This window comes from Gossypium raimondii, chromosome 7 (genome assembly GCF_025698545.1).
Source record: "Gossypium raimondii isolate GPD5lz chromosome 7, ASM2569854v1, whole genome shotgun sequence".
NCBI lineage: Eukaryota > Viridiplantae > Streptophyta > Magnoliopsida > Malvales > Malvaceae > Gossypium > Gossypium raimondii.
In genome coordinates, this window is record NC_068571.1 from 39,318,408 (window position 1) to 39,329,658 (window position 11,251).

The 11,251-nt window shown below is 33.6% G+C and overlaps 1 protein-coding gene and 1 long non-coding RNA gene across 2 annotated transcripts; one reads left to right on the plus strand and one right to left on the minus strand.

The window, feature by feature from the left end:
- Positions 1 to 1,854: 1,854 nt before the first annotated feature.
- On the plus strand, positions 1,855 to 8,709 carry LOC105792079 (uncharacterized). Its single transcript, XM_012620476.2, has 18 exons — positions 1,855 to 3,072; positions 3,163 to 3,252; positions 3,348 to 3,549; positions 3,640 to 3,766; positions 4,375 to 4,467; positions 4,599 to 4,680; positions 4,758 to 4,817; positions 4,893 to 4,945; positions 5,054 to 5,220; positions 6,101 to 6,314; positions 6,697 to 6,754; positions 6,843 to 6,899; positions 6,984 to 7,232; positions 7,472 to 7,539; positions 7,623 to 7,679; positions 7,823 to 7,916; positions 8,029 to 8,169; positions 8,279 to 8,709. The coding sequence occupies exons 1-18, from the start codon at positions 2,128 to 2,130 to the stop codon at positions 8,369 to 8,371; spliced, it is 2,850 nt and encodes a 949-aa protein (XP_012475930.1). The 5' UTR covers positions 1,855 to 2,127; the 3' UTR covers positions 8,372 to 8,709.
- A 361-nt stretch (positions 8,710 to 9,070) lies between these two features.
- LOC105792086 (uncharacterized) lies at positions 9,071 to 9,761 on the minus strand. Its single transcript, XR_001133189.2, has 2 exons — positions 9,442 to 9,761; positions 9,071 to 9,312 (listed from the first exon to the last, which is right to left on the minus strand). It is a non-coding gene; the product is annotated as an uncharacterized LOC105792086 (long non-coding RNA).
- Between the last annotated feature and the right edge of the window lie 1,490 nt (positions 9,762 to 11,251).

Consider the following 11,251-nt stretch of genomic DNA (forward strand, 5'->3'; position numbering starts at 1 on the left):
TTTACATCATCAAATTCAAATACGACATAAATGGAATTTTCAATGACGTTATTTTAGACGCGGCTAATAAACAGATTTGTTGTAGTAAATGTGGCATTGAAAATGATGGATTATAATTAGAGGAAAGGAAATTGTTACAATGTTAAACAGAACATAGGATTCCACGTTAATTGCGTTCACATCATTTTTAGATTAAAAGTAACTCTTTTTTTTAGTTATCTTGAAATCAAATAAATAAAAGGATAATGTTTTATAATTTAATACAAGCTATAATGGTTTCAAGAAATGAAACTATCACAGGAAACAACAACATCAATTAGCGACCAGAGAAAGCAATTCACCAATTCATTTAGTTTGACTGAAAAGGAAATAAAAAAACAACAATTTAATTAACTAATTTCTTACTTAAACACACTAATTGATTAGCTTACATATTTACATTTCTAACTGAATAGCTTTAATATTAATATGGTCAATTGGTTAAGTCTATTAAATCAAAATTTCCTCATTTCCTTTCAAACAAATTAATAATAAATGCTTTTCGATTTTGATTTAATTCTTTAAAATTATAAATATATAAACTATTAAAATAATAAAATTACCCTTTTACTATCGCAAAAATTACAATTTAATTTTAATTCTTCTAAAAATTTTCGATTTCATTTACATAACAAAAAACATATTCAAGAATATCTTTTGATCAAGTGGTACTATATGTGCTAATAGTTTCCATTTAAGGTGCAAGGATTCAAGGATGCTCATGCCTTTTTGGTAGGCATTCATATGCTAGGCATGATTTTTTTCATGTGGTACTCCATTTTGTAAATTCACGCTATAAGTAGTTTTTGTTAGATTGAAAGATAAAGTCTCGGTTCAAATAATAATAACTTGTTAAAAGGTAAGTTAATTTTAAATTTTTTCTAAAAAAATTAATCTCACCACAATAATATTATATGTAAGAGTTAAAAGAAAAAAAATAAAAGTTGATTAAATGGATGAAAATTTAAAATAAGATGGATTTAAGTTGTTTTAGTCTCTTGGATAAATCGAAGTAAGCATAATAATCTACTTGACTCTTATCCACGACCACGAACAATGGTAAACGCGCTTCGACAGCATGTGAGCCAACGTGTCTCTCATTGTACAAATTAGCCCAGCAGAATCTTTAAGCTCGCCAATAATTTATGTGGCGGAATCTGATTGGTCCAAAAACGCTAAAGCTGCAGCCGCGAAATTGCACGAGTTTCAGAATAATTAGGAGACAATAAACCAAGTATCAGACGACTAATATAGGGATACCCTTCTAAATTTTTACTAGACAATAATGCCCCTATATTTGTGGCGTCCTAGTTTAATTTCTTAATTTCCTTTTCAAGTCCTTGTATGTTTTCTTTATTGTTGTTATTTCCACCCCTAAAATATTTCATAATACTAAGAAGTCCTTGTTTGTTCTTATATTATTACTCCTTCATCCCATCAATAATGTAATTAGTTTTAGTTGGTTTTCACTGTAATATAAACTCAGTTATAAATTGATTAAAATCAAATACTAATGCAATAAAAAATTATGAATTTCAACTTTTTTATATGTACTAATTATAATGTTTCTAACTCAATAAAAATTAAATAATATAAATTCAATTAAAATTTTTCGAAAATATTAATGGCCCTGCAAATAAATTTCTTTTAAAATAATCACTTCGACTCCTGGTGAAGAATAGAAGGTTTCGGGGACCATATGAAAATAACAAGAATTAGTGACGATCCTCATAGACAAATGCCAAAACGATGTCGATGAGGGTAGTTCCGTCTTTTTGACAAATACAAAGGTTGTCGTATGAATTTCTTCTTCCTTTCTCTACCTTCCACTCTTCCCTTTCCCCTCTCATCAAAGAAAAACCACAATCTCTTTCCTTCGATCGGTCAAACAAAAAATAAAAAATAAAAACCCCTCCCTCTCTTTTTTTTTCTTGTCTTACTTAATTTCCGAAGACCCCTCGAAAGTTCATTCCGTTTAATCCATCTCATAAATGTATTTTAAATTTGCTTTTTATTTGTTTCTGGCAACATTGTCTCCCTAGGGTTCTTGATTTGATCCGGTGTTTTTTTCCCTTTTATTTAAACTAAATGGTGAACGGTACGGAAGCAGGGGATTTCGTGGTGCTATCTCGGGTAAGGACGGGTCTGAAGCGTGAGTTCGAGTTTGCTTTGAAGGTTCAAGCGGAGATCTGTGGGTCTTTGGGTCGGACTCGGTCAGGGAAGGCCCAGAATGGAGGAGAGGCGTGGAGTCCAGGTAACAGGAGCAACAAGAAATTGAAAAAAGAAGTCAAGGATGAGAAAGAGAAGAGTGATTTGGAGCAATCTGTGAGGGTGGTGGAGGAATCTGTGGATTTGATGAGCGAAGAAGAGGCGAAAAGCGATGTGGAAGATCCGAAGAGAGAGGTGTTTGGTTGTGAAGAAGAGGAGTCGAAGAAGGTCGATTTGGAAAAGGATGAGGAATTCAAAGATGGTATTATTGAACCAATGTGTGAAGATGAGATTGTCAAGGAAGTGAAGGAAAAAAGCAAGCCCGAAAAGGCTGTAATGGGTTCGCTAGAAGAAAAACAGGAGGAAGAGAAAATGGATGCTGACATTAGAGAGAAAGAAAGTCAACTGGAAAGAGCAACGGAGAATGTAGAAGAAGTAAAAGAAAAGGGAAAGGAGGGTTTGGTGATGGAAAGTGAGCCGTACAAAGGGGATATAGGGGTGCCGGTTTTGGTTAGTTGTGAGGGTGATACTAAGATAGAGCAAGGGGTGAAGGAAGAGAAGCCTGTAAGGAGGTTTACTCGGTCCTTGTTGAAAGCGACGGTGGAGACAACGAAGGAAACTGCTGCAACAGATGCTATTGTCGTCAATGTGAGTGAAGCTAAATGTGATGGCGGTGATATTACAGTCGGGAGTGTGGATTCTCCAATGACGCAGGAAGCAAGTGTCTCGACTAAGCTTGTAAGAAATTTCCCGACAGGTTTACAGGATCTTTTGGATTCAGGCATACTCAAGGGAGCAAATGTGAGGTATGCACGAAGCTCGAAGGTATGGCTCTGGGGAAAAGTTTTTAGGTGATATGTTTGAATGCCTTGCTCTTTAACTCAACAATTTGGTTTCTGAATGTTTATCATATAGGTTACAAGAGCTGCAGGGAGTAATGGGCTTCAAGGAATAATCAAGGGCTCCGGGATATTGTGTTTTTGCAAAGCATGCAAGGGCTCTAACGTAAGGGTTTGTTATTTGTTAATTTATCTTGTCATATGATGACATATTTTGCAAAATTGTGAATGCATTAATGTTGTGTTCTATCGTTAATTTAGGTTATTAGCCCTACCTTATATGAGATTCATGCAAGGAGCTCAAACAAGCCTGCAGAAAATTATATTTACATGGAGAATGGGAATACCCTTCGTGATGTTATGAACGCATGCAGGGAGAGTTCATCGAGCATGTTGGAGAACACCCTGCAAATGGTGATTGGTTCTTCCATGAAGAAATCCCGCTTTTGTTTGAACTGCAGAGGTTGATTTTTCATTTCTTTTATATGTTCTTATTTTCTCATTTCTTATTGGTATTTATCCTAACCTTTTTATTTTTCTTTTATTGTTGTAGAATCCATTACTCGAGCTGGCTCTGGGAAAGCTATGGTTCTATGTAATTCTTGTCTGGGTGTGAAAGAGTCTCAAGATGGCTCAACTGAAGTGGCTGATGGAACAAAGGGTGCTGATGCTAGTGACAGGTATGGTTTCTTGGTTTATTGTTGCAGTATTTTGTTCAGAATCAAACTTGTACTAAACCAAGAATAATATGATTTGGTCCTATTAGATCTGAAATAAAAAAGGAATAATTTTCTCTTCTGAGTTTGGAAGATGGAGAAAGATAAAATATTCCTTGCAGTTTCATCATTGATTGGAAACTTCTTGTCTAGTATGGTTTCTGTGGCATATTACAATATTATTTTAACCCTTAGTTGAATTTGCAGTTCTTTGTCAGCAGATGCAAAAATTTTGGTCTTAATATTTATCAAATTTATTACTGTTGAGGCATTTTTATGCATGTTGCCGATAAGAAAGAGTAGCAAATCGTGTGAATGTTAACTAGAAGTTTATGCTTGCTGCTTACATAATCTGAATGCTAGCATCTTTTAGATGCAAATGCTAAGGTATAGTTTCTGCATTGCATTTTACTCGCTTTTTAATACTTTTATCTAGCATTGCATTTACTCGCATTTTAGTGGTTTTATCTAGTCTGCAGGATCAAAGAATAGATATTTCTGTTAAAGTTTAACTCATCCAACCCTTTATTTTAACCTTTTTTTTCCCTCTCTTTTTGTTTGTTTTATTTCAGCTCACCCAAGCCAAATGTGGTTCCAGAGTCACCTATCAGTGCATCAAAATGCAGTTTTTCACAAACTAAGAGTCAGGGAAGAGTAACTAGAAAGTAAGCATAGTTTTGTTCTTCTTTCCTATTTGACATTTGCTTTGTTGATTATGGTTGAGGTGGTCACTTTTGGCATAATTTTCTTCTTGATATTATAAAATGCCTTAATCTCTTTGATATTGCTTTCAAAGGGATCTGAGGAAGCATAAATTGGTATTTGAGGAAGATGGGTTGCCAGATGGAACTGAACTAGCATATTTTGTTCGTGGAGAGGTTAGTGTGAGCATATTTTAACGTAAAATTCATCTATTCTAACTTTTTCTACTAAGTGGTGATTTGATGTGTTGCAGAAATTGCTTGTTGGTTATAAAAGGGGATTTGGAATATTATGTACCTGCTGTAATTCAGAGGTACCTTTTTCCCCCCCAATGAAATTGGATTCTTAAGTTCTGTGAGTTTTTATTTTTCTTGTGTGAAATGAGCAGATAAGCCCCTCACAGTTTGAAGCTCATGCTGGTTGGGCAAGTCGTCGCAAGCCGTAAGTTGTTCTTTGGTCTTAGATGTCTAAGCTTTGATGTTGTTGGTCATTTTTATCTTATAATTGATACAAACATAAGTGTGCTTTTGACATTCCCTTTATTTACAGTTTTCAAAACATTTACACATCAAATGGGGTATCTCTTCATGAATTGTCAATATCCCTGTCGAAAAATCGGAAGTTCTCTACATATGAGAATGATGACCTATGCAGCATCTGTTTGGATGGAGGGAATCTATTGTGTTGTGACACATGTCCAAGGGCTTTTCACATAGGTCAATTTTCAACTGTATCTTTGAATTTTCTCTTTATTGGCAACTTTTCAGGATTCGATTGTTTGTATAACCATTGTTGTGCTGGATGCATTTAAGCAATAGTGGTGAAGAAAGTAATTCTCACATGTAGTATGGTATGTTGAGGTTAATGGCTTCCAAACTTGATATCTCTGATTTTATGGGAATGTCAAGCCATATTCTAAATTCTGAGCTTATCTGACTACTAACCTTTTGAACTTCCAAACTTTGTGAATTATATAATATCTCACTGCCTACTGTTGTTTTCTAGTGCTTACATCCTACTCTTTGTTGTCTTTTTTGTGTCAAATTATAACTATTATCTTATAATCTTTTGCTTCCAAGTTGTGAACTTTGACTTTGGCTCATGGTTGGACATAATTCTTTTCTTAACTGAATGGCCCTATTGGAGGCAAAATTACGTTTTGGTGAGATGCTCCAATTGCTGAAGTACCTATTTGGTTAATGATATTGCAAAGTAAAATTGACTATTTATGGATTTTAAGAATTCTTGGGATTGATGGACATGTGAATGTAACTTGCTCTTGATGTGAGGACTGTTTTGCCCTCCTTTTACTCCTTATCATATCACCTTGAAACTCCACTCGTGTACCCTTTTCAGGACTTGAATTTTTTACATAGTTATGGTCTATCCTTATGGTTAGGTCATTTACATATGGTTTGTGAATTTTACATCATTTTTTCATTATAACTTTGTATTAGAAATTAATGAAAATTTGAAATGCAGTTTTTATTCTTTATCCATACAACCAGAATGTGCAATATCTGAGTTACTTCAGTTACTGCTTGTTATCAGTACAGATACCTGTTGCACTCATGTTCTTTTACTGGCTGATTGCAGAGTGTATATCTCTTCCACGCATTCCGACTGGTACTTGGCACTGTAGATATTGCCAGAATACCTTCCAAAACGAAAAGTTTGTGCAACATAATGCCAATGCTCTAGCTGCAGGAAGAGTTGCTGGAATTGATCCAATAGAACAGATAACCAAGAGATGCATTCGTATTATCAGAACTCCAGAGGCAGAAGTTCCTAGTGTGTGTGTGCTATGCAGGTTGGGTTTATTCTTTTATGACCGTTTGAAATATTTCTATGCTACTCTGAATTATTTGTCTCATCCTGAAAACACCCCACTCTCTGGCTTTCCTTCAATATTGTCTTATTATAATGTTCACCTGACAAAATGTTTGCAATTACCTGTATATAAATGAAATCTGAATTATGATCTAGAATTGGAATATCCTGGACTGCTGAAATCTCTGATTTGATTAATTCAGAAATCGTGTTGGTGAGAAACCACCTCTCTTATCCTGAATACGAAACTTGTCATTTATTTTCTCAATTATTTGTTGCCATTGTTTTCCTGTCTTAATTTCTCTCTTCATTAATGTTTCGAACTTTATTTTCTTGTGTTAACACACTGTTGATATTTGCAGAGGTCATGATTTTAGCAAGTCAGGGTTTGGTCCTCGCACTGTTATACTCTGTGATCAGGTATCCTTTTGGTTCTGTTTGTGCTTAAGTTTGTTGTCTAACTTAATTGACACTAATCAATCTTTGTTCTTGATTTTCTCCTTGTCAGTGTGAGAGAGAATATCATGTGGGTTGTTTGAGGGATCATAACATTGATGACCTTAAGGTGCCATTTTTCTGTCATAAATAATGCATGAATTTCCTATTTTGTTCTGTTTATAGATTATTATTGACACCATGTTCTCGACAGGAGTTACCAAAAGGAAAGTGGTTTTGTTGCACGGATTGCAATAGAATCCATTCTGCTTTACAGAAATTGGTCATTCGTGGGGAGGAGCAGCTTCCTGATTCATCTCTGGATGTTGTGAAGAAGAAGCATGTAGAAAGTAGTTTAGGGAGCAAGGCCAAACTTGATATAAGATGGAGGGTTCTCAGCGGGAAAATGACATCTTTAGATGACACCAGAGTAACGCTATCAAAGGCTGTTGCGATCTTCCATGTATACTATTTCCTGCTTATACTTTTTTAACAAAATCATTGCTCATCATCCATTTTATATAACATCATGATTAGCTAGATAAATGCTGATCTTGTTAAAGCCTATATGACAGTCATATAAAGCTTTAAAGTCTTGTAGTTGCCTCTTTAAATCTAATGAATGAGGCATCTTCTTTGTAGTTCGTACCAGAAGCTGTAAAGTACTAATCTAGTTTTGATGTTACTTGTGTGATTTATTAGGAGCGCTTTGATCCTATAAGTGACTCTGGATCGAGTAGAGGTGATCTTATCCCATCAATGGTTTATGGGTAAGAAATTCTCATCTTTTCTGCCTATCTTTGTGATGCTTGCTGATTATGCAGTGTGAATAATTTCAAAATTGGTTTTGCAGGAGAACTGTCAAGGGCCAAGATTTTGGTGGCATGTACTGTGCAATATTAACTGTCAAGTGAGACCTCTTCTTCTTTCTTCTTTTTCTTTTTTTCTTTCTTCTTCTTCTTCTTCTTCTTCTTCTTCTTTTTTTGCCGTTTCTGTATTATGTTTTAGAAATTTGGGTGTATCTGAATGCTATTATTCTTTCTTGTTATGCAGTCAAGTGGTTGTGTCAGCTGGTATTTTTCGAGTTTTTGGGCAAGAAATGGCTGAAATTCCCTTAGTTGCAACAAGTACTGAAAGTCAAGGGCTGGTAATTCATCGCTGCTTGTCATGAGAAAACCTTACCCCATCAAAGCTCTTTTGTTCAATTTTGATGAGGCCACACAATGCAAGTCTTAACTAAATTAATACCAACATTGTAGGGTTATTTTCAATGCCTTTTCAATTGCATTGAGAAGCTGCTGGGGTTCTTAAAAGTGAAAACCCTTGTGCTCCCAGCAGCCGATGAAGCAGAATCCATTTGGACAAAGAAATTCAGATTCAGCAAGATAACCCAGGAAGAGGTAATAACCATTTCCTACCTACCTGCTTTCTTTAATGTTAAATCCAAACTGAACTTGATCTGGTCTATTGGTGAAATGTAACAAAACGATTCTTTTAATATTGCAACAGCTAAACGAATATAGAAGGGACTACCAAATGATGATCTTCCAGGGTACATCAATACTTCAGAAGCCAGTCCCGAGTGTTCGACTTATTGGATAAATCGCAGGATTAATGGCACAATTAGCGTTAGTGTTAACAGTAAAGGTGGTGTTGAAAGTGGCGAATCAGCAGCAAGTTTTTGAACAGATTTTTTGCTCCTAAAATGTACGGTAAGGGGTTGCTTTTAATACCTTTCTTTTTGTACAGGAAAAAGATAGAAGTCAATTAAATACTTCATTTTTTTTGTGTTTTTTTCTGGGTTTTTTGTATCACTGAAATAAGAAAAAAAAGGTAGCAGTCAAGAGTTGCGGAAAATATAGGGAAATTAGGGGTGGAAGTATACGATCAATTTCGAAAATTTTGATTTAGATTGATAATTTAATTGTTTATTCGTTTAATTTTGAATTAATTAGATTTGGTATTTTAAATGTTAATATAATTGTACGATGCTGAAAATTACAAATGAAACTTAATATAAATATAGTAATTTTTAAAAATAATATAAATATTGCTACTAATTTTATCGATTTGTTTTTTTATTTTTTAAACAATGCAATTATCCTGTGGTGTGAGAATCTTTTTTTTTTTTTAAATGTTTGTTGGTAATTCAATTCTTAAAAAGTACACGACTCCAGGAGATGTTTTTATGAGACTACCTTGGTAAAAAACCCTAAGTTATTTGGGGTATCCCAGGGGATGTTTCCATTTTCATTTGGGCAAAACCGCAAGCACCTCCAGTCATAGGCAAAGAGACGGGGATGGAGATTCATGTCATACTTAATTCTTACAATATTATAAATATTTCCTAAACGAAAAGAAATAACCATTACTTAACAAAACTGATGAATGATAAAGTTGTAGTACTGCTATGCGAGTCCGACCGTTAATCCATTAAAGTTTCATGATAAACTCGTATCACTGAAGAAATAAATGACCTCCCTTCAGCCTTTGTAAGCAAACAACAGTAACTAATCGAAACAAAAAATTAAAAGGCACATCAACTGCAATTAGAGACATGGCGACAAGAATCGAGATTAGTCAGCAGAGATTGAACGCGTTAGCATAAAAAAAAAAAAAACTGAAGATGCAGTATAGACAACAAAGAATTAAAGGGAACAAAAATGACATACCCAAATCTTCCTTTCAGCAAAGCATATCTATATAAACTCATTTTTAAAGAAGAAAAAAGAAAAAGGACAGATTTTAAGAAGCAGAGAAACTTAGCTGTGGAATCGGTGAGAGAGCTGAGAGTATTTGTGGGGCGAGAGAGTGAAGCTTTTGGGAGATAATGTTTCCAGCTTTCACACGTAAAACAACTTGACCCAAATGAACTAACCAAATAATTTACATTGACTTGTTTTATTTTGCGGAATGGAAATTTCTGAAATTGTTTTCCGGAAAATAAAATTTATCTAACAGATACTTTTAAATGCAATGCAATAGGATATAATGTGGCACAATAAACCTAGAGGACACCAAAAGCCAATGGCTTTTTTTTTTTTGCTAAAATAATATAATAAATATTTATTGACTTAAATAATCTTAAAAATTCTATCACACGCCTGGTTGTGTGAAAATCATGTATTTGGAATAAATATGTGTTTAAAACTAACAAACAACAAATAAAAAACATATAGTTTGAAATTGAAACAGATAATAATAACAACACGTAGTGATGTTTACTTAAATTAAAATGAAAAATTAGATTAATTTGGTAGTAAAAAATTAAATAAGTAGATATATCATATTAAGAATATTAAATGTTCTCCAATTGTTTATCACAATATTGTCATTTTTCTATAACGTGTCAAAATAATATCATGTTGGTGAAAAAAATTCAATATTAAAAATATTAAAAGAAATTTAATATCGAGTTAACTTGTAACACAAACTCAATCAATGTCAATATCAATACTAGAAATTACATCACATGTGTATGCTAGGGGAATCTATGTATTTAGAATATAGAAGTGTGTTTAAATATAACATATAATAAATAATGAAACATATAGTTTGAAATTAATTAATAATAACACATGAAATTTATACGATATTGAAATGTAAAAATAGATAAAATTGTGAGTAAAATAATAAGTAAACACATAAATACATCAAATTAAGAATATTAAATGCATTACAATTATTTATCCCGGTGTTGTATCATCAATCTTTAGTTGGAGTCAAGTTATAACTTGTGACACCAACTTAATCAACAATTTTATGAAAATATACAATTGATGGAGGTAATAAAATATGCATGATAAAATGTACAAAATAAATTAAAATATAAGTTTTTGGTTGAGTAGTAAAATTAAAGTTTTATTAACCCTAATGGTTTGGATTCAAATCTCACAACGTGCAAAACTTTCGAATTGATGCCCAATTGACTTATGACACCCATTCAATTAAGGGCTTAATTAATAGTATAGATGAAACCAAAATAATTACTGAAATATAATGGAAGCTCTAGTGATAGGGGTGATGTATAGGTTTGGCACCAAATCGAATCTTTTGGTGGTGATTTTGGGTAGTGGTCGGCCACCTCGAAACTCACAAGGACAAGACATGTTGTTATCAATGTGGTAATTTAAGCTTGCCCTGAGGTGCAAAGATTCCCTGTCGAATCCTAAGGAGGCAGGCCTAAACCCCGCGAAACATCATAAATATCCCACCAAAACCCTTTAAAGCCCTACCCACTCATAAACGTTGACTTGTATTTTTACTCGATTGAGCCCCAAACTTTAGAAATGACTCAAAATGCATTCTAATGACCTCTCAATAGTCTAAAAATAATGAAATATGATAAAAATGAATTTCTTATCAAATATACGAACAAAATTATCAGAACAGTTACGAAATACTGAAAAATTTTGGGGCATTACAATTCTCCCATCCTAATAAAATTTTCGTCCCAAAATTTACCTAAATCGATTAATTGTG

Excerpts from the sequence above, each read along its gene's own strand:
- LOC105792079 (XM_012620476.2), top strand. The coding sequence starts at position 2,128 with ATGGTGAACGGTACGGAAGCAGGGGATTTCGTGGTGCTATCTCGGGTA. Across the intron at positions 3,550-3,639 it reads CTTTTGTTTGAACTGCAGAG|AATCCATTACTCGAGCTGGC; the intron begins GTTGATTTTTCA and ends TTATTGTTGTAG. Across the intron at positions 6,755-6,842 it reads CTGTTATACTCTGTGATCAG|TGTGAGAGAGAATATCATGT; the intron begins GTATCCTTTTGG and ends TCTCCTTGTCAG.